Raw genomic sequence first — 23,323 nt, 5'->3', positions numbered from 1 at the left:
CCTTGGAGGCTTGCAAGCAGATAACTGGGAATTGAGGAAAGGGAGCACCCCCTGCTCTCTTAGGTGGGGGTCACAGGTCCAGAGGTGGACAGTGGGTACCTATCTAGTGAATGCAGTGGTTGAGCAAAGTAGGAAGAGTATGTTTATATGGAGACATTCTGCCTTGTAGTATATGAGTTTGGGAAATTATGTGTTGAGTTGTGGGGTGGAAGTGGATGCATGTGCCCTCTCTCTTCACACACATCTTCACCATTTCCCAATGTGTGCATGTGTATAAGGAGAGAAGGTGAGTGTTAGGTTGGAAGGAGTTTGTTTATAGAGTGGCTATAAGAATGGAGAGTGTGTGTGTATAGTGACATGGTTGGTGACAAGGATATTAAGCGCCCAGGGCAAAACTTCACCTTTGCGCTTTCTCAATTAACTGTTATACTCCTGAGCAGCCCCCAAGATTTTGATAGTTAAAACTCAAGAATCGTGATCATTCCAACAGCATCACTCTTAGAACAATCCTAAAAACATAGGGCCCGATATTCAAAGCTATTTAAACGCCCAGCAGAGGCTCCTGGCCATTTAAATGGCTTGCCCGTGGCTGTTCACTGGCACTTAACCAGCTAGTTTTGCTGAGCCCCCTCCCTGCCCATCTTCAAATCCTTGCTCAAAGCCCACCTCTTCAATGTCGCCCTTGTCACCTAACCATTATACCTCTGTTCAGGAAATCTAGACTGCCCACCTTGACATTTCGTCCTTTAGATTGTAAGCTCCTTTGAGCAGGGACTGTCCTTCTTTGTTAAACTGTACAGCGCTGCGTAACCCTAGTAGCACTTTAGAAATGTTAAGTAGTAGTAGTATCCCCCCTAACTCACTAGGTTAGGGCCAGGCCGAACACGGGCCAGAGCTCAAACATAGCCAGTCAGCAGCCATTTTCAGCAAACAGACTGTCCTAACTTTATGCGTTGAAGTTAAGCAGATTCTGGTCTGATATTGGCCACCACCCAGTTAATTTCTGGGTGACCGCTGAGACCTTCAGTGCTGGGAGCCACGCATGCCCCGGCATTGATTATCCAGGTCAGTTCAGCCTACCCCTGTGAGCTGAATATTAGGCAGCTATACTTTTAAAAATTAAACTTGTGTTCTGTAAATAGTGCAATTTCCAAAGGCAAAAAGGCTATTAGAAAATTGCCTGTTCTTCCTGCAGGTGAAAGTACAGACTGATGATATTGAGTTTATGTGGCCGTCAAAACCTCTTGCTTTGCTTTGACAGCGGTTGCTTTCTGCTGCCCCACAGAAGCTGCCTCCCTAAGCAACTGCTTAGCTTGCCTAATGGTTGGGCTGGCCCTGTATAGCGAGGTGTGCATTGCAGGGATATTTTCATTAATGAGAATAAAAATCAGAATGAAAAGTTTTGACCATTAGATCACGAGAACTAGAAGTAAAAATAAAACTGTGTTTTTAAAAAAAAAATGAAAACAGAATAGGAATAGAAAATGTACTGTCCCAAGTAGAATATAAGAACTATAAATAATAATTGTCCTTAACGTACACACACACGCACATTTTCACAGACTCACTGAAATTTTCTGAAGAGGACTAAATAAAAACTAGAATGAAGACTGTTGTCAGAACTAGAATAAAATAAGAATTAAAATTGTTTTTTTTTTAAAAACTGAATAAAGACTAGAGCTAAAATTTTGTGCTGAACTAAAATATCACTGGTGCACTGTTGTGAAGGGATGGTAAACATGAGCTTACCATAGTAGGATGGATTGGGGGGGGGGGGATCATCTGCTCCACATAACATTAGCAACTAGGAAACTTAGGAGGTGGGAGCAAAGGTGGATTTGTCTGATCCCATCTCCACAAACATAAAAGTGCTTCAGTTCCTCTCCTGTGGGGTGGAGGGAGATGTGGGGAGTGTGTGTGTCTGTATGTTAGGATGGAGAGAGAGGGAGTGGGTGTTAGAATGAAGATATCTATAGTCTTGCCCTACAGTCCTCCGCTCTAAGAGAAGGTGTAAGAGTGGAGAGGTGTGTTGAGAAGGAGGGAAAGGTTGTTTCTGTAGAAGACGAGAATATTAGGATTATTGTCAACATCTTTGTCCTCCACCCCCAACCATCATATCTGGAAAATGAGAGTGGTCCTGGATGTCGGATTAAGCACAGGCCGGCCGATACTCAAAATGATTTAACCGGCCAGAAACGGCCACCGACTGGTTAAATCTCTTGTTCGTGGCTGTTTCTGTAGAAGACGAGAATATTAGGATTATTGTCTACATCTTTGTCCACCCCCACCTGTCATATCTGGAAAATGAGAGTGGTCCTGGATATTGTATTAAGCACAGGCCGTGGCTATCTGGTCATTTTCAGTGGAACTTAAACCAGTTATCTTCACTGAAAGTGACCGGTTAGCGCTGAATTCAAAAGCGGCTAACTTGTGGGTGTTCAGGGATAGAGTCGGGTTAAGTGCCGATATTCAACCCCTTACCACATAAGTAAACTGCTTAAATCGGGCTGCATAAATAGCAGTCCTATCGTTAAGCAGTTTGGCTTATGCAGTTAAGGGCTGAATATTGACTTAACCAGTTATGTGTTAGCTGGCTCAAAATAAAGAAAGAATATTCAATGCTGAAGCCTGGACAGGGTCTGGCATTGAATATCGAGGAATAATGCCAGTGGTGGGCAGCAAAACGTTCACTGCCAGTGGATGAATATTGGGGGGGGGGGGGGGGGGGGGGGGGGGGGGGGTTATAACAACCAGAGTTTTAAAGATGGGGCCTGAAATACTCTACTAATGAAGGTAGTGGAAGCAAACACTACCAGGACGAGTAAATAACCAAAACAGGGAAGCTAGACAAACGCTTAGGGAATTTGTGCCATAATCGCTTCAGAAACACATGGGTACGTTTACTTTCATTATTGTCTAATGAAAAACATCCCGCAGAGATTTTTCCTGTTTTTTTCTCAGGTCATTTTGCGGCACAAGAATGCATGTAGGCTTGGGTGATCAAACCTATATATCTTGCCCTCTGTCCATCCCTAGGAACACCTCCGCGGTCCATGGAAAAAAGTGTGTACATTGGGGAAGAGTACTAGGAATAGCAGTAGATCGTGAAGAAAAGCAACGTGTAGAACTTGAAAGCAATTTTATTGTTGCAAACTACGAGACTTAACAGAAGCCCGACGTGGCCACATTTTGCCCAAATGTAGGCTGCATCAGGGGCACACCAGAAAGAAAGAAAAAAAATGAAACAGCATTTCCTTCTGGTAACACAATCTAGTCCTCACATATGAAAAGAATTCCCTCTAGGTCAGCTTATATTACCAGAAGGAAGTGCTGCTTAATTTTTTCCTTCTGGTATGCCCCTGATGCAGCCTGCATTCGGCCGAAACATGCCCACATCAGGCTTCTGTTATTTAATTTCCCGTAGTTTGCAGCAATATCTTTAAAGTTGTACACATTGTCTTTGTGATCTGCTGCTATTCCCAGTCCTCTGGATTTCTGCAAATCCTAGTCTGTCTTTGCTGTGTATCTTCAATTAGAGAACAGTAGGCATACATTTACCATGGATAGTTGGACAGTAAAATGGTGTTATTACCCTCTTGAAAGGCTTTGAATATTGCTCTCATAGAGGACAACAGTAGAGTGAGAATGGAGAGACTGAGTGAATGGATGTGGCTATGCTTAATATTTATGTAAAATGGAATAAAATCTAAAAAGAAATTCACAGGGTGGACCACATGAGGCAATGAAGAGGAGCTCTCAGAAAAAAATGTTATTTCTGTTTAGAAAATGACATGTCCTGTTTTTATATTTTAAAGTTTACTATGAACTTTTTCTCGTGTAATGCTGAAACAGGATGGGAAAGGTCAGGATAAAAAAGTTCTCTTCAGTTCATTGCAGTAAAAATATGTCAGGATCCACGAAGGCCTCAGTGCGTATGTCATAAGCTGTGGCCTAGTGACACCGTGAATGCCCAGGCCTCAGAGAATGAACTCTAGCCTACTGAGATGCTGTGGGAGTAATTCTGAAAAGGTCACCAAAATTTAGATGTTAGGATGCTGCATCCTAAGCATGAATTCGGTATCAGTGTTTCCGAAGTCCGGTCCTGGAGTACTCCTTGCCAGTCAGGTTTTCAGGATATCCACAATGAATATGCATGAAAGAGATTGGCATATAATAGAGGCAGTGTATGCAAAATCAAGTTCATGCATATTCATTGTGGATATCCTGAAAATCTGACTGGCAAGGGGTACTCCAGGACCGAACTTGGGAAACACTGTTCTATATCACCCCTCCCATGTCCTCACTGCCTTGCATTTGTGCTATAGATTTTTTACGTGGGTTGTTCTCAGTGTGTTTTTTCTAGTGAAAAAGGTGCCAGTACTCAAATGCCAGGCCACCCTTCAAGGATGGGGTGATCACTGAGGGACCCACCCCACAATAGCCAGGCCCCCTGCAACCAGTCGCACAAAGATGCGTAGGGCCTGAGCTCTTTCATTAAAACTTGGGGTCCGTGGGTCAATTTTAGCAGACAATGGAAAAGGTGCCGGTACTCAGTACCCCCAAGTACCCCCTCAAAAAAAGCCTTGGTTGTTCTAACCTCAGGTATTCAATGTCGCTGCATGTGCGAATGGTTGTGCAAAGTGTTATTTGTCCCCACCTTGACTGTTGTAAGTCTTTTAATAGGTGTTCCAAAACGAGTCTTGAAATCCCTGCAAATTGCGCAGAATTCCACTGAGAGGCTGATCACTGGACATTCTAGATGAGAACATATTACCCCTGTTCTGATAGCCTTACATTGCGAATTGAATTTCGGATCTGTTATAAGATTCTATTGTTGGTGTTCAAGGTCTTGGTTCATACGATTTCTCTGGTTGTATCATCTACATTGTATTTGCATCAACCCTTGTGTTCTTTGCAATCAGCATCTGCCTATCTGTTGTATGCGCCTTCATTTGAAGAAAATTTATCATCTATATTCTGTGTAGTAGGACTTAAAATATGGAACGATCTAGGTAATATTAAACTTCATATTACATAAATTTTTATACTAAACAATTTATATTATTATCTAATCTCTAGTCCACTATTAGAGGGAAAGAGCAAGGTACAATTCCATGAAATCCTATATAATAAAACGCACCTCCAATGTTCTGAAGCTGAGAAAGTGAAGCCTTCAAGCCTTGAAGCATTCCTGCAATGTTCCGGAACTACGTGTCGTCAATTGAGGAGATGGAGCCTTACAGGCTTCAGAACGTTGGAGGTGCGTTTTATTATATAGCATGTGCTTGGTGCTTTTCTGTAGCACATGGGGGGAATTTAATATATGCTGATTAACGTGGAGGAGTGGCTGGAGGGGGGCAGGGGAGATAGGACAATCGCTGGGAGGCAGGGGACACAGGAGAATCGCTGGGTTACTGGAGGGGGGGGCATGGAACAGAGGAGATTCGCTGGGTGGCTGGAAGGGGACAGAGGAGACTTGGTGGGTGGCTGGAGGGGGGACAGGGGAGAGAAGAGCATCGGTGGGTGGCTGGAGGGGGGCAAGGGAAAAAGTAGAATCGCTGGGTGGCTGGAGGGGGAGCAGGGGAGAGAGGACAATCGCTGGGTGGCTGGAGGGGGGGGACAGAGGAGACACACTCGCATCCAGCAGTCTCGCTCTCTCTCTGTCACACACACACACTCGCACATTCACTCTCTCTCTCTCTCACACATAGTCAATCTCACACATACTCTCTCAAACATACACACTCCGAGGAAAACCTTGCTAGCACCCGTTTCATTTGTGTCAGAAATGGACCTGTTGTACTAGTATTTATATACTACTTAAAGTTAACATAGGAAGAGAAACACAAACCAAATTATTATGTTACGGAGAGGATATTGCTATTGGCTGTAAAACTGGAGTTACAACCGTCTTCGAGTCCAAAAAAGATATTAAATGTATAGGATCATAAAAAACATATTTCACTGAGTTTAATTTTAATACACACAAGGAAAATTCAACCAAAATAAACTGCCCAATTGCACCACCCGTGGGCAGAGTTTAAGGAAAGGTTGGCGCCTCTTTTGGGTCGCTCTAGCAATATCTGGAAAAATTCTAATTTTACAATCCATGAAAAGTTCTTCTCTATGGTGAAAAAATTGTCTCAATAGCCAGTCTCTATCCGGTTGTAGTACAAAAGTCACAATCAAAGTAGCGGGTTTGGAGCCCAAATTATCGTCTTCAAGCATTTGTGTGAGGTTTAAAGTGTCAAAAGAAACATCGGCTCCTTCGGAAATAGGTTGATTAGTATTCTTCTTTTTATGTAATAACAAATAATATATTTTAGAGACCGAAGGGTAGGCCTGCTAAGGAATATTCAATATCTCAGATACTTTTTAAAAGTTATAAGAAAGGGAAATGGGACTTTATATACCGCTTTTCTGAGGTTTTTGCAACTACATTCAAAGCGGTTTACATATATTCAGGTTCAGGTATTTATTTTTGTACCAGGGGCAATGGAGGGTTAAGTGACTTGCCCAGAGTCACAAGGAGCTGCAGTGGGAATCGAACTCAGTTCCCCAGGATCAAAGTCCACTGCACTAACCACTAGGCTACTCCTCCTCACCCAAGAGGCGCAACAGAAGGCATTTTAGGAAAATTTATTTATTTTATTTGTTGCATTTGTGGCCCACATTTTCCCACCTATTTGCAGGCTCAATGTGGCTTACATCTTACCGGTCAAGGCGATCGACTAAACCGACGTGGAAATAAATACAATTTGATGTTAGAGTCGGGTAATGCTAGTATATTCGGGTGCCTAGGGATAAAGGATAGGAAGTAATATGTATTGTCCAGTACAGCTTGAGGTTTGCTGTGTTGCAGATTGGAGGCATCTAGGTTTGATTGGTGGGGAACGCTTTTCTGAATAGATAAGTCTTTAATGATCTCCTGAAGTCTAGAGGGTCGTAAACTGATCTCACAGTCTTTGGGAGTATATTCCATTGTAGTGTGCTTATGTAGGAGAAGTTTGATGCATAGGTTAATTTGTATCCGAGACCTTTGCAGCTCGGGTAATGGAGATTTAGGTAGGTGCATGATGCTCTAGTTCTGTTTCTGTCCGGAATGTCAATCAGGTCGACCATGTATCCTGGGGTTTCACCATAGATAATCTTGTGGACCAAGGTGCAGATTTTGAAGGTGATACGTTCTTTGATAGGGAACCAATGTAGTTTTTCTAGGAGGGGTTTGGCAGATTCAAAACGTGATTTACCGAATATCAACCTGGCTGCCATGTTTTGGGCTGTCTGGAGTTTCTTTATGAGTTGTTCTTTGCATCCTGCATATATTCCGTTGCAGTAATCTGCGTGGCTCATTACCACTGATTGTATTAGGTTACGAAAAACTCTCGGGAAGAAAGGTTTTATGCGTTTAAGCTTCCACATTGAGTGAAACATTTTCTTTATAGTTTACTTGGCTCTCAAGTGTGAGATTGCGGTCAATTGTAACGCCTAGTATTTTGAGGCTGTCTGAGATAGGGAGGGTGTGAACTGGGGTGTTTAAGGTTATGGGTTTATATTTGTTGTGTAGGGATGAGAGGATGAGGCAGTGTGTTTTTTCAGTGTTTAATTTCAGTTGGAATGAATTTGCCCATGAGTCCATGATGTCCAAACCGCATTTGATTTCATCTGTAATTTCTGTTAGGTCATGTTTGAAAGGGATATAGATTGTGACATCATCTACGTATATGAACGGATGAAGGTTTTGGTTGGATAGGGATTTGGCCAGTGGGGTCATCATTATGTTGAATAGTATTGGTGAGAGTGGAGATCCTTGAGGTACTCTGCAGTCTGCTTTCCATGGTGGTGATATGTTTGTTTTTGATTTAACTTGGTATGTTCTGGTGCTTAGGAAGCCCTTGATCCAGTTAAGTGTGTTTCCTCCAATCCCGAAGTGGTCTAGGAGGCGTAGAAGTATGTTGTGGTTTACCATGTCTAATGCGCTCGACATGTCGAATTGGAGGAGGAGTATGCTTTTACCTGTGGCAATTTCGTGCTTGAATTTGGCCAGTAGAGTGACTAGTACAGTTTCTGTGCTGTAAGAAGGGCGAAATCCTGATTGTGAATCATGCAGTAATGAGAACTTGTCCATGTAGTCCATAAGCTGTTTTGTCACCATACTCTCCATCAGTTTGACTACTAATGGGATGGATGCAACTGGACAATAATTGGTAAGGTCGTTCGTTTTTTTTCTTTGTGTCTTTTGGTAGTGGGGTGAGTAGTATGTTGCCATGTTCCTTGGGAAAGAGACCTTGTTGGAGCATGCAGTTTAGATAGGATGTGAGGTCTTCGATGAAGCGATAGGATGCTGATTTAAGTAAGTAGCTGGGGCAGGTGTCCAGTTTACAATGAGCTTTGGAGAATTTGTGGATTGCTTGGGTAACCGATTTGGTGGAGAGAGTAGCAGATTTTGTCCAGGTGCGGTCTGCGGGGTATTCTTCCAGGTTTGGGTCCAATAGGTTGAAGAATTGTTCGATGTCAGTGTTCTTTTGAGGAAATGTCTTGTGTAGTTTTATTATTTTTTCCTTGAAGTGAATAGCAAGTTCATCTGCAGATGGGATGTCGGTTGTGGTGATAGGAGTAGTATCTATGAGCGTGTTTACTAGTTGGTATAGTTTTTTCAGGTCTTTGTAGTCTGGTCCTATTTTAATTTTATAGTAGGATCTTTTGGTTTGCCTTATTGCATATTTGTATTTTCTTTGTGTTTGTTTCCATGTGTTAAGTGTGTGCTCATCTTTAATTTTTGCCCATGCTCGTTCGAGTTTTCTGGTTTGTGTTTTGAGTTTTTTTAGTCCATCGTTGAACCATGGGGCCACGTTCTGTCTACGTGATGTTCTGGTTCTTATGGGTGCTATTCCGTCTAGTACGCTCTTGCATCTTTCATCCCAATCGGAGAAATAATGTGTGGAGTCTGTTCGGGCGTTCCATTCATTATCATATATCTTTTGCCAGAAAACTGTTGGGTCAATTTTGCCTCTTGTGCTGTTGATTGTGTTGTTTGGTGTTTGGTATGATCCCTTTTTTCGCCAATTTAATGATAGATGCAACTTGTGATGGTCGGACCAGGGTATGTCTGACCATTTGGTATTTGTTATTGATATGTTGTGGTTTGTGGATAGTTTGTAGGAGATGAGGTCAAGTGTGTGCCCTTTAATGTGGGTAGGTTGCATTTGTGGAAATTTGAGATCCCATGAGTGGAGGAAATCCTTAAAGTCTCGTGAATTGGAGGAGTTAATGTCTTCAAGATGGAGGTTTATGTCACCTAGTACCAGTGTATTAGGGTTGGATACACAGCTGTTCGAGGTGAAGTCCATAAGGTTGAGCTGGCAGTCGTTCCAGTTGCCAAGAGGTCTATAGAATAAGACGCAGTTTAGATGGTCAGTCATGGATTTATTGTATATTCTGATAGATACAATTTCTAATTGGGGTGTTATGGACTCAGCGGTAGTTTCAGTGATGAAATGGGAGCGGTAGATTAGGGCTAGGCCTCCGCCTCCTTTTTTTTCCCTTTCTGATCCAATGAGTGATTTTAGATCCGGAAGGGCATAGGTCAAGGATTATTGGATCTTTTTGGTTGTGGATCCAAGTTTCGTTGATGAAAAGTAGGTCAAGGTTATCTGATGTGATCCAGTCTGTTGTTGTTGTTTTGTTTACTACAGATCTGGCGTTAATGTAGCCCACATGAATGTTGTGGAATTGGGCTTCTATATTTGGGGAGGTGTGAATTTTCGTAAGTTGTCGGTCCCTGGTGCATTTGTGTGTGTTTTGGTCTTTCATTCCATATTTTTGGTGTGGTCCAGATGTGGGTGTTCTTCCATTGGTAGGGTGGTTTGTGTATGTCAGTGTCTTTGTTGTGTTTGTGTTATGACCTTTCATTCCCTTTTGTTGGGGTAGACCAAGTGTGTGTGTACTTCCTATGATGTGGTGTTGGTTGATGTGATGAGAGGTGAAATGTTTGATTAGTTGTTGGTGGTATGTTACGATAGGGATGGTGTTTTTGTCTGTGAGAGGGATGAATAATGGTAGTTGAAACAGTGATAGGAAGTGTAATGTTAGTAGTGATTTAAATATGTACATACTGGTGTCTGGGTACAGGTTGGTGGGTAGCTCTCAGTCTCGTGAGCAGGAGTGGCACCCTGGGGTTTGGGTTCTATGGTTTTAGGTGCCGAGCTGTTAATCAGAGTGCAAGTATGGGAGGTATTGGTAGATTTTGGAGATGGTAGGTTTTTGGGGGTGGGTGAAAAGGGTAGAGAAGGTGAATTACAGTCATTTGTGGTGGTCTGTCCTTGTTGTCTCTTAGGTTTTTCGTGTCTCCTATGTTGTTAGAGCACTCTTATTTGGATCATGGTGTGGTCGCGTGGGGTGGGCTTCCTCGGCGTCTCGGCTCAGTGTTTTAGATCTCTGTTGATTCTCCAAATTTTCAATCTTATGTTGCAGCATCAAATTTTCTTTAATCAAATTTACTTGAGTTTGTTGGAGCGACTGAATATTAGTAGCATTAGTCAATTTTTTCCATAGTTAGAGTTTTTATTTCCAACAAGGAAATCTTTCCTGAGGGAATTTGAGTATGTTGAATTACAGATATTAATTTTTGGGAAAACGAAGTTTCCAAACTTAAAAGAGCTTCCCATATGGTGTCCAAAGTAATAGTTGAAGGTTTTATAGGTAAGAAAGACTTAGAGAAGTTCCAATTTCTAATTCCTCCGAAGGCTGTATCTCCTTGGAAGCTTCAGAGTCAGCAGAAACGCCGACTCCTTCCTGTGCCTCAATCGTCTTGAGTAGATGTATTGGGCGGTTTAATGCAGCGACCTGACCCCGCTACAGGAAACACTCCCTGAGCGTCGAAGTAAGGGGTTTCCTGAATGCGTCGCAGCTCCACCGCTGGCATGTGTGGAGGCATCTGATCGTCGGGGCTGAGAGAAGCGGGTCACCTCCCACCGCTCCTTCTAGCAATGAGGAATCCATCCCCAAGAGAGGTCCAGGTGCAGTGAAGCGGTCCATAGGTCCGACCATGGGATTCGCAGGTGTAGCAGGGCAAACGCGCTGCTTACCCCTCCTTTTAGGCATAGGTGAATAGGAATTTTTCTTTTACACGTCAAAGAGTGAAGGTTAGGAGTTGGGCTGCTTGACTACGTTCCCTTCACGCCACCATCTTGTCTCTCCAGTTTGTATTATTTTATATGTATTGGATTGTGAATGCTGAGTTGTAATCAGCCTAGAATGCAAAGATACTGTGGAATAGAAATTTTGAAAATAAACCCAGAAATTAACCGAAAACCTCTCAATATTCAGACTGGTGCCCAGATAGCTCATATAGAGGTCCTTTTACCAAGCTGTGGTAAAAAGGGCCCTGCAGTAACGGCAGGTGCCATTTTTGCCGCGCTCCAAGGCCCTTTTTACCGCAGCGGGTAAAAGGACCCTAAAACAGACATGGCCATGCAGTAAGATTATTCTTACCGCGTGGCCATGTGAGGCGGGGGGGGGGGGGGGGGAGAGCACTTCCACCACCCATTGAGTTGCCGGTAAGGACTCCTGTGGTAACTAATTACCACCGAATTAGCACCATGCTATAAATTAGGGGAATGTTTTCTGGTGCACTAGAAATGGTGCGCACTTGAGCCGGAACTACCGCTGGCGGTAGTTCCAGGTTGTCACGCCATAGTCCTTTCATAGAATGGCCCCATGGTTAGGACAACCTTTTTACTGCCCAATATTAGTGGCCAAGCAGGAGAATCTCTTGCCCGGTTAAATCCCTTTGAATATTGGGTTCTAAGTTTCTAGAATAGTGACAAGTGCAGTTATGTACATAACTGCAAATTAGTGTCCATTAGCACCAATTAGCTTCAATTGTTCGGAGATTATTGGTTTGTTGGTGCCAATTAGCGGCTAATTTGCCAACTAGCACTATTCTGCAACATGTACATGCAATTTTACTACTACTACTTAACATTTCTAAAGCGCTGCTAGGGTTACGCAGCGCTGTACAATTTAACATAGAAAGACAATCCCTGCTCAAAGAGCTTACAATCTAAAGGACAAGTGAACAGTCAGTCCGATAGGGGCCGTCAAATTGGGGCAGTCTGGATTTCTTGAAAGGTAAGAGTTAGGTGCCGAAAGCAGCACTGAAGAGGTGGGCTTTCAGCAAATACTTGAATATGGGTAGGGAGGGGGCTTGGCGTAAGGGCTCAGGAAGGTTGTTCCAAGCATAGGGTGAGGCGAGGCAGAATGAGTGGAGCCTGGAGTTGGCGGTGGTGGAGAAGGGCACTGAGAGGAGGGATTTGTCTTGTGAGCGGAGGTTTCGGGCGGGAACGTAAGGGGAGATGAGGGTAGAGAGGTAGCGAGGGGCAGCAGACTGAGTGCATTTGTAGGTAAGAAGGAGGAGCTTGAACTGAATGCGGTATCTGATTGGAAGCCAGTGAAGTGACATAAGGAGAGGGGTGATATGAGTATAACGGTTCTGGCGGAATATAAGACGTGCGGCAGAGTTCTGAACAGATTGAAGGGAGGATAGATGGCTAAGTGGGAGGCCGGTGAGGAGTAAGTTGCAGTAGTCAAGGCGAGAGGTAATGAGAGCATGGACGAGAGTTTGGGTGGTGTGTTCAGAGAGGAGAGGGCAAAGTTTGCTGATGTTAAAGAGGAAGAAGCGACAGGTCTTGGCTATCTGCTGGATATGCGCAGAGAAGGAGAGGGAGGAGTCGAAGATGACTCCGAGGTTGCGGGCAGATGAGACGGGGAGGATGAGGGTGTTATCGACTGAGATAGAAAGTGGAGGAGTGGGTTTTGGTGGAAAGACGATGTTCAGTTTCAGGTGGCGGTTGGACATCCAGGCAGCAATGTCGGATAAACAGGCCGATACCTTTGCCTGGGTCTCCGCGGTGATATCAGGTGTGGAGAGATACAGCTGGGTGTCATCAGCATAGAGATGATACTGGAAGCCATGAGATGAGATCACGGAGCCCAGGGAAGAGATGTAGATTGAGAAGAGAAGGGGTCCAAGGACAGATCCCTGGGGAACACCAACAGATAGTGGGATGGGGGTGGAGGAAGATCCATGAGAGTGAACGCTGAAGGTGCGGTGGGAGAGATAGGAGGAGAACCAGGAGAGGACAGATCCCTGGAACCCAAATGAGGACAGTGTGGCAAGAAGTAAATCATGATTGACAGTGTCAAAAGCGGCGGATAGATCGAGGAGGATGAGGATGGAGTAGTGGCCTCTGGATTTGGCAAGGAACAGGAATTTTGCATGTTAAGTGTGCACGAGGGGGTGTGAGTTCTCAGGCTCACTTCTCAGAGAACGAGCTATGGCTTAATGAGGTGCTATTATTGTTGCAAACTATGGGAATTAAATAACAGATGTCCAACCTGGCCATGTTTCACCCAATTGCAGTCTGTGTCAGGGGTACAACAGAAGGAAAAGATGAAACAGCATTTCCTTCTGGTAACATAAGCTAGTCCTCGCAGATGAAAAGAATTCCTGCCAAGGCCTCACTTTTCAGAGAACGAGCTGGGGCCTAGTGAGGCATCCTGAGTGCCCAAGCCTCACTTCTCAGAGAATGAGCCTGGGCCTAGTGAAGCGTTCTGAGCGCCCAGGCCTCGCGTCTCGGGGAATGAGCTATAGGTTAGTGAGATGCCATGGATACCCATGCTAGCATTGACAACCGAGTCCAGATTTTCAGGACTGGTCAATCTGGGGCCAGTTTTACCCCCTGCATTAGCATGCAGGGACTTGTACTTGCTTTTCTTAGGGCATGCAGTAAGAAAATGAAAACTGCAAGTGCCTACATACAGTGGGGTAAAACCAAGACTGGATCAAACCTGTCCTGAAAATCTGGAGCCGGTTGGCCACCTGAACCCAGGCCTTGGTTCACGCAACATGAACTGTGGCTCGGTAAGGCACCATGAGTGCCCAGGCCTTGGTCCATACAACGTAAGCTGTAGCTTCATGAGACATCCTTGGTGCTCAGGTCTTAAATCCTTTAGCACAAGTTGAGGCTTAGAGATATGTTGTGAGCACCCAGGCCTCAATCCTAATGATGCAAGCTGTGGCTTAGAACATTGTGAGTACTGAGGCCTCACTTTCTTAGGGCATGAGCTATGGCTTAATAAGACTCTGTGAACACTAAAGCTTTACAACAACCTGAGGCACATATTTTTACTGCAGTACATTGAATATACTGAAAGCCACCTTAAAATGTGTTATTAAAAACTGCAGGTCACACTTCCTTTTACTTATATTGTTCAGAGTTCAATAGTGTTTCTTCCAGTTTCGGTCTTGTGAGAGATACGAGCTGTGGGGCTCCTGTATTGCAGTCAGAGGCATGCACTATCAGGGTGATATTAATCTAATTTCAATTCTATTTGTATCGGTTCCATTTCTGTTTACTGTGTAAAGCAAAGCACCAGAGTGACAGAGTGACATCTGTTCTAAGGACTGGGTTTCTCTAGCTGGCTACTGGGACAGAGACTCAGTATCTTTAGGTGGTTACTGGTAGATGATGAGAGTGGGGGGGGGGGGGGGGAGGGTTGGTGGTTGAGTGAGTTCAGTGCTGGAGGGAGTAAGCAGAGTAAATTGCTATACTGATATGCAGTGACTAATGTAATTTGCACAGATATGGTGGATACGAAAGGAGGTGTTCCTTTCCCTGGTCTGTAAGCAGTGCCACTATCGTTATATTCAGCCACTAGTGTCCGTGATTATTTGGTGCTCTGTACCAGGGGTCTGATCGGCTAACAGCTTCCTCGTTCTTCTTTTGCAAATACAATTCCTTATTCTGCCAAGGACTTGTTTTCTGAGATGCCTCAGAAACCTGTCCACCATCATTTGAGTGGACCAGAGCTAGCACACGTCTGAACTTCTCTCAGCCTACCAAAATTGCTCCACTAACCAGAAGCTTACAACCTTCCTGGCTAATTTCTGAGCCAAAACAGATTTGGGTACCAGCCAGGCCCACTACTTAGCACTTCTGATAAAGGCAAACCACCCTTACAGATTGAGAGTTGCAGAAAAAGTTTGATCTTCATGTCTGGGGTTTTTCTTCTGTGCCAGGTGGATACGATGTTTACTGACTGGAGGCCCCTTTCATACAGCATAGACCAAGGCTTCCCAAACTGTTCTGGACACCCCACTGCCACTTGAGTTTTCAAAATATGTGCGTGATGGTCATAAATTGAACATTTGTTCATGCAAGTTGATCTAATGCATATTCATGGTGGGTATCCTGAAAATGTTACAGGCTGTGGGGGCCCAGGAAAGTTTTGGGAAGCTCTGGCACAGACCATGATATTGAACTTTGAGTGACTGCCAAGGTCTGTAGATGGGATACGACTCTAAAATCTCTCCAGGATCTGAGGTTTTTAGTCCACTCTGGCCTTGGATTAATAGTCCTTAACAACTTGGTCTCACTTCTTCCCTGACTGTTGCCTGCCTCCTTTCCTCTGGTACTGGTATTACACTGTGGCCTGTGTGAGCCTGATTTTTGTAGTGAGAAGTTGGACACAAGTCAGGAGCAGGAGCAGTGGCCTCCTCTGGTGTACTCTTTCCCTGCTGAGAGGGTCTGTAGTAGTGGGTGGCCATAGGAGTGTCTCCTCTGTCCTGTAGCTTTCTTGAAAGATGTATGGTTTTCTCTAGCATAATAGGTATTTTGAGTTAAAGACCCCCCCCCCCTCCAAAGAAAAGCTCTCCCTTGGCCTTGGGGAGGGAGTAGCATGCCCAGGGATGAAGCTGTTTCACTCCTAACATTGCCAGCTTATGCCATGGTTGTAACTCATCAGCAGGTCTGAGGCTTTAGTATCATGCTCTTGGACTGTTGTTCACATGCTGACTTTGGTGTCACCATCCAAATGGGACAATGTGTCTTCCCAATAGCACAGGGCTGCCATGAGGTAGTAAAGCATGGAGATGGGGGGTGCTTTTGTCAATGTCCTGACACCCTTCTTTTCCTGTACACTCCCAGCTTGTTACATTTCTTCCCTCTAGAAGCATCTTGGAATGACAGCCTCAAGCCAGCCTTTCTGGTTGGTGTGCTATATGTTGCATCTGGTGTTCACAGCTGTAATTGTCCCAGGCCTGGCAGTACCGAGAGATGTTAGGCACATTAAGCTTGGCCTCCCACAGAGGTTTCATAACACTATCTGTCTTAGAACTGTTTTGCTGTTTAGTGGAGCCTTGTGAGAGGAAGGTACACAGGGATAGCCCTGTGGGGCTTGAGTGTTGCATATTTTAATAGCCTCACTCATCATGCAGTTTTGGGACCCCTTAATTCCATTTATTCATGAAAAGCTAGGTGAGACAAGCTGCAGAAAATGTGACACTTAAACTGCTTATGAACAGCTTGTGTCCAAAGCACTTCAGTTATTACCTCACTACAAGGACACTGGCTCCTAAGTTTATCTATCCCTCAAGGTCAAAAGGCTTACTTGGCTAAGCTGAAACTGTATCCTGGGAACCCCAGGTCCACATGGGTAGTACATGTTAGAAACCCTTATACAGCAAAGATAATTACTTAGTATTTAGCTCACACCTTTCCAGAAGTTCGTGATGTGTTATATTTAGGTACAGTAGGTGTATTGCCTTGTCCCCAGAGTGCTTACAACAGAGCTTCCCAAACAGTGGGCCTAGACCCTAAATGGGATCACAAAACCCACATTTGGGATCATGACTTGGGCAGAGTCTCCATAGGTGCATCATTATTTTACAACTCCAGTGTGGTCACACAGTTTTATTTGGCTACTTTTATAGGGTTATGACCACCTAAAGATAGATTGTAAGCCAGTGTTAGACTGTATCGGAGGCAATGGAGGGTTAAATGACTTGCCCAGGGCCACAAGGAGTATGAGTGGGATTTAAAGCCTAGTTCACAGCCTGCTGCTCTAACCACTGGGCTCCTCCTTTGCTTGTCAATTGTGAATCCCATCCCAGCTCTGCCTGAACTTAGGACAAACCAAGTTATCTCCTTGTGACTCTGGGCAAATCACTTAACCCTCCATTGCCCCAGGTACAAATAAGTACCTGTATATAATATGTAAACCACATTGAACCTGCTATGAGTGGGAAAGTGCGGGGTTCAAATGTAACAAAAAAAATAATTAATAAATCTCCTAGTTCTTCATTTCTAACCATTCTGATTCTGTCATTGACTCTTGTGTTCCTCATCTTGGGTGAGTCACTTTATCTTCCATGTTTGAGATTCCATGTCTCTTTGTCCCTTACAGGTGTGACTCACAATGTCTTCCCGAGACTGCCGGGCAGATATGTACATTAAGACAGAGCCTGCGAGCCCTGAGAGCATCCAGCAGCACAGCCCAAGTGCATCCTCTGACACCAGTGGAAGCGGGCCAGGCCATGAGCTGGATTCAAAGCACCTTCACATCCCTGCGGGCATGCCACACCGACATTGTGAGGAGGAGCAGAGTGACGTCCAGTGCAGGGGCAAGTACATGTTGAGCTCCATGCCCAAACGTCTCTGCCTGGTTTGTGGAGACATCGCTTCAGGATACCATTATGGAGTGGCTTCCTGTGAGGCCTGTAAAGCCTTCTTCAAACGTACAATACAAGGTGAGAGGCCTCCACATTACTCTCACACTCTTGTGCTCTCTCTCTGTTTGCTTCTGTTGGTGTGTATCTACATCACTGTCTCTTATCCTGTCTTCAGCCCTGCCTTTTAAGGTGTATTTTGCAAAAAAGCTAGAGTGTCTATAACTGAGGGTCTTTTCATCCACCTTACACTGTGCTGGCATAGTCATGTAGTCTTACTGAAGGGGCATGTATGCCAATTAAAAGGAGCTAGGGTCAGAAAGTGGAAGCAGTAGGAGTCCCTTTCCCTTGCCTGCTACCACTTGAAGGCGAAGCAACGCTATTCTCAGAGTCGAAGAAGCATTGCTACAAATTTCTGCCAACATTGCAGAGCTTGCAGTCTTTGAGAAGGGTAGGGCTAGAAAAGGAGAGAGTGGAATATTCTTTCAGTTGTCCTGCTCTGCTCACAACCTTGCAAACTTGTGATATCCACAGTCTAATCCTGTTCCCCCAATACTCCTGTTCCCAACACCTCTTCTCCTGTGGATGAGTCTTTTTATTCCCTCCCTCTCTCCTCTCATTCTACTTCAGGCAGTATCGAATATAGCTGCCCAGCCACCAATGAATGCGAGATCACGAAAAGACGCAGGAAAGCATGCCAGGCTTGTCGCTTCACCAAGTGCCTGAAAGTGGGTATGCTGAAAGAAGGTAAGGCACTGAGCCAGCGCTGCCTTCCTTCCCATTTATTCTGCTGAGGAGACATTTGTAGCATGAGACTGAGAGCAGAGCCAGCATCAGGGAGCACTGAGCTGCGCCCAGCGTCCAGTATAAGGAGCAGGAAAGACATACAGCCAAAATTGTTGTGATGGGTGTAGTATACTCACAATGGGATAAATTCAATAAATGGCGCCACAGTTCAGGCACCAGGATGATGCACACGGAGCACAAAATTCTATAATGGCAGTTCTGCAAAGATCTGCCATTGTAGAATACTAGCTTAAGCAGGGCAAGGCATTGGGGGGGGGGGGGGGAGGCTGCTGCCCTGGACCTCACAGCTCTGGGGGGCTCTGCGGTCCGGGCATCTCGTCCCCTTCTCTCCACCACAGTACGCCTCTTCCCCTCACCTTCCTGATCTTCTTTAAAAATGTATTTCCCTTCTCAGAGGGGCCCTGGTGCAGCAACCATCCTCACAAGCTGCCTCTGGCTGCCCCGAAGCTTTCCCTCTGCTGTGATCTGCCTTACACTGATGCAATTTCCTGTTTCCACCTTGGCGGACTGTGGCAGAGAGGGAAAACTTCGGGGGCAGCTTGGGAGGATGGCTTCTGCATCCGGACCCCTCTGAGAAGGGAAATACATTTTTAAAGAAGATTGGGAAGGGAGGGAGACAGACCGTGGTGAGGAAAAGGGTAAGAGATGCCCGGACCACGTAGTAGCAATGCAGGTGGGGAGATCAGGAGGGGGAGAGGGGATCAGGGGCCCCCTCCTTAATTTCTGCCCTGGGACCCACCATGTCTAAAACTGGACCTGAGCGTAAATTTGCAATTTCATGACTAATCTTATGCCATGTCAAAGGCTGGTGTAAGTGCTCATGCCTAACCGTTGGCAATTAAGAACATAACACCTGGTATTATATAACCTGTGCGTGAAAATCATAGGAATGTCCCTGACCCACCCATGCCCCTCCCACAGCCACACCCCCTAGAAGTCATGCACAACAAATTGTGCGTTTAACTTCTAGAACTACTACTAAGGTCAGTTGCGAGCACAACTGCTCATTGGTGCCAGTTAAGACCAATTAACACCAGTTTCAGCCAGTATTTAACTCCAATTAGGAGCCAAGTTGCACCTGACCTGATTTAATAAATGGGGCGCCCAACTTTGCATGCTAAGGGGTAGATTCGATAAATATAGTGTTTAGCGCTATTCTATAAACGGCGCTTAAAGTTAGGCACTGTTTATAGAATAGCGCTTAGCGTCAGGAACCACAACTACTTTTAAGTGTGGCCATTTACACCAGTGAAACCTAGTGTAAATCCCCATTCCTAAATTAGGCGCAGATCCCCTGAATTTTATAACGAGCATAAATTAAAGGAACGCCCCTAATCAGCTCAGCTCCCTTTTTGTACCCGTGCTTAAATTAAGGTGTGTAACTCTTAATCGAAGCCAAGTAGCACCAATAATTGCTTGTTAAAGTTCCAATGAGCACTAATTGGCTCATTATTCAGTTAAATTGTGTGCACAATTTAAAGCACTATTTATAGAAGTTGGGAGTAAGTGTAATGATGGACACCTAATTTTCTAGAATTAGGGGGAATTACAGTCACTCAAATACACTGGAGGGGTCAGACACGACTCAAAAAATTAACACATAAAGAGAGTCAGGTACTTTTGAATAGTTTTTAGATTCTTCTTGGCTTCTTCTGTTGAATCATCACTTATTATATTCATCATACCCAGGCTGCTTGCCATCTGCTCTCATGCTACTGGCATGTTCCATGTGTAACATCAGTTATGCTTCCTACTGCTCTTCCACACAGCGTAGAAGAAATTGTGTTGCTTCCAATACCTTTGAATATGCCCCTCTGAGGATTAAAAAGGGAACCCAGTGGTTAGAAACATATATATATTTAATTTACCTGTGACCTCCAGGGTCTGAGAATCCTAGTGTCTTTGTTTCCTAGTGCAGGAATTCTCAGGCCACAAATGCTAGGAATTATCAGCTTCATCCAAATGGGAGACACTGGAGTGGAACAGTTTTAGACACAGCAGACAAGAAGAAACCTCAACGGCAAAGCATCACAGACAAGAAAGAATAGAGACTGACCAAAAAGATGAACCACCACAGGAGAAAACACTTTATTCAAAGCACCAGTAGAAGGACTTGACACTGTCCATGTTTCGGCAGGGAAACCCGCCTGCCTTAGGAATCACAACAGAACTCTCTACAGGCTAGAGAAGCGTATGGTTACTGATGCTGAAATATTTGTAGAAACAAAGAGAGCAAAAAGAAAACGCTTGTCAGACATAGATGTGGTGACTGCTTTGGCATCCACGTCTAGCAAGCATTTTCTTTTTGCTCTCTCTGTGGTTACAAATATTTCAGCCCCAGCGACCATATGCTTCTCTTGCCTGTAGAGAGTTCTGTTGCAATCCCTGGGGCAGGCAGGTTTCCCTGCCGAAACACAACCGGTGTTGGGTTCTTCTACCTGTGCTTTGAATAAAGTGTTTTCAGTCAATATCTCCTGTGGTGGTTCATCTTTTTGGTCAGCCTCTACTCTTTCCTGTTTGTTCAGGAGTAGGTTTACCCAGACAGGCATTGCGTGCTCACCATGCAATGCTGAGGGAGAGAAAGGGATTGCAATTTAGCTCCGTCCTTTACAGTGATAGTTCAATGTGCATTACATTCAGGTACACTAGGTATTTCCCTGTCCCCAGAGACTTTACAATACAAGGGGTCGATATTCATCTGGTTTTGATCAGCATTTGCTGACTAATGCTAGTGTTAATGCTGGAAATTCAATGCCAGACCATGTCCGGGCACCAGCATTAAATTTCTGGGTTTGTGGAGCTGGCTAACATGTAGCTGTTTAATGCAATATTTTTATGTGGTCCTGTTTATACAGTTAACTTGGCCGGTTAAGTTAACTGTATAAACTGGAACGCCTCCAAAATAGCCGGTTTTGAGTTCAGCTCTAACCAGTTATTTCCAACAGCGCTAACCAGTTAAGTGCTGCTGAAAATGACCGGTTAGCCCCCCAAACAAGAGATTTAACTGGCTGGGAGCCATTTCTGGCCAGTGAAATCACGTTGAATATCGACCCCTAAGTATGTGCCTGGGGCCATGGAAAATGACTTGCCCAGGATCACAAAGGAGTATCAGAGGTTGCAGGATCAGCAAAGTGGGACTGAAATGTGTGGGATCGTGCTTCTGAAATTTGTGCCTGAAGCATGAGTCTGGATTTTCTTTGCTTAGGTGTTCGGTTGGACAGAGTACGAGGAGGCCGGCAGAAGTACAAGAGGAGACCCGAGATAGATGGTGTGCAGTATCAGAGCACGTTTCAACACACGCAACTAGGCATTCCCAGTGCCAAGACACCAGGTAACCATCTTCCAGTGCCTTGTAGTTAGGGTCCATGGTCTCCTGGAATTCCATGGCTGGGGGGGGTGGGGGGGGGGAGCTACAAAATCTGCCACTTCTGTGTAATCGCTGCAGGACAGAGGGTCTGGAGCATGATTGGAGCTTTGGTGTTGAGTAGCAGTGCTGGTGGTCCTTCAATTTGTTCCTGCCATCTGTGCTGTGAAGAGGAGAACAGCAGTGGAGTGCCTCAAGCCACATTTTCTCCTCTGCTGGCTAGGGGGTTCAATGCTTGACAATAGTTCCATGCAGAAGAGGGGAGAAGATGTGGCCTGAGGTGCTGCACTGCTGCTGTTGTGTAAGAGGTGTCAGGAAAGGGCAAGATTGAGGGAGGGGATCTTGAAGGGACTGTGTGTTGTGTGAGGGCGGCAAGATGTGAATGAGGGTATTGGGGGGGGGGGGGGGGGTTGATGAGAGAGTGACAGAATCCGAAGGGTTGTGGGAGGAGAGTGAATAAGTGAGGGGAGCCATTGTGACAAGCGGGGATTACAGGTGCTGTGCAGTGAATGAAAATCTTCTCCTTCCCTGTTCAGATTTTTCTCCCTTCTCTCTCCTCCTCTCCATGATTTCCCCACTTCTCTACCCTTCCTGCCTGAAACCTGGCTCTCCCCGGACGACTCAGCCTCAGTCGCGGCCCTTTGCCATGGAGGTTATCTCTTCTCCCACACTCCCCGCCCAGCTGGCCGCGGTGGAGGCGTCGGGCTACTACTTTCGCCCTCCTGTAGTTTCCAACCCCTCCTCCAACCACAGTCTCACTGCTTCTCATCCTTTGAAGCACACTCCATCCGGCTATTCTACCCATTGCCACTCAGAGTGGCAGTCATTTACCGCCCCCCTAATAAATCCCTCTCTTCCTTCCTCACCGACTTCAACGCCTGGCTTTCCGTTTTTCTTGAACCCTCATCTCCGTCACTCATTCTCGGAGACTTTAACATACACGTTGATGACCAATCCGACCCTCACGCATCTCAGTTCCTCACTCTAACATCCTCCTTCAACCTCCAGCTATGCTCCACCGCCTCGACTCACCGAGACGGCCATTGTCTTGACCTCGTCCTCCCCTCCTCCGGCTCCCCCTCCAATTTCCACACTTCAGCTCTTCCTATCTCGGATCATCACCTGATCACCTTCACACTTCTTCACCCCCCACCTCAGCCCCATCCAACTCTAACCACTGCCTCCAGGAATCTCCAGGCTATTGACCCTCCCACCTTATCCTCTTGTATCTCCAATCTCCTCCCCTCCATCTTGTCCTCTGAGTCTGTCGACAAGGCTGTCTCCGCATGCAATGCCACTCTCTCCTCTGCTCTGGACACCCTCGCTCCATCCACCTCCCGTCCCACAAAGCGTACTAATCCCCAGCCTTGGCTGACCCCTTGCATCCGCTACCTTCGTTCCTGTACCCGATCTGCCGAATGCCTCTGGAGGAAATCTCGCACCCATTCAGATTTCCTCCACTACAAATTCATGCTATCCTCCCTCCACTCCTCCCTATTCCTTGCCAAACAGGACTATTACACCCAACTGACCAACTATCTTAGCTCCAACCCCCGTCGTCTCTTCGCCACCCTTAACTCCCTCCTCAAAGTGCCCTCCGCTCCTACCCCCCCCCCCCCTCACTCTCCCCTCAATCACTGGCC

At 45.4% G+C, this 23,323-nt stretch overlaps 1 protein-coding gene across 1 annotated transcript in view; it reads left to right on the top strand.

Annotated features, from left to right (window-relative positions):
• ESRRA (estrogen related receptor alpha) overlaps nt 1-23,323 on the top strand; it is a 31,555-nt gene that overhangs the window by 1,513 nt on the left and 6,719 nt on the right. The window contains exons 2-4 of the mRNA XM_030219839.1: nt 17,248-17,590; nt 18,140-18,256; nt 21,522-21,647. Of these exons, the coding sequence (XP_030075699.1) occupies nt 17,260-17,590; nt 18,140-18,256; nt 21,522-21,647 (574 nt within the window). The 5' untranslated portion in view covers nt 17,248-17,259. The remainder of the gene's footprint in view (nt 1-17,247; nt 17,591-18,139; nt 18,257-21,521; nt 21,648-23,323) is intronic.

The sequence above is a fragment of the Microcaecilia unicolor genome, chromosome 11, assembly GCF_901765095.1.
Source record: "Microcaecilia unicolor chromosome 11, aMicUni1.1, whole genome shotgun sequence".
In the NCBI taxonomy this organism is placed as follows: Eukaryota; Metazoa; Chordata; class Amphibia; order Gymnophiona; family Siphonopidae; genus Microcaecilia; species Microcaecilia unicolor.
Note: the sequence above shows the minus strand (reverse complement) of the source record. Positions and strands in the feature narration are given on the sequence as shown.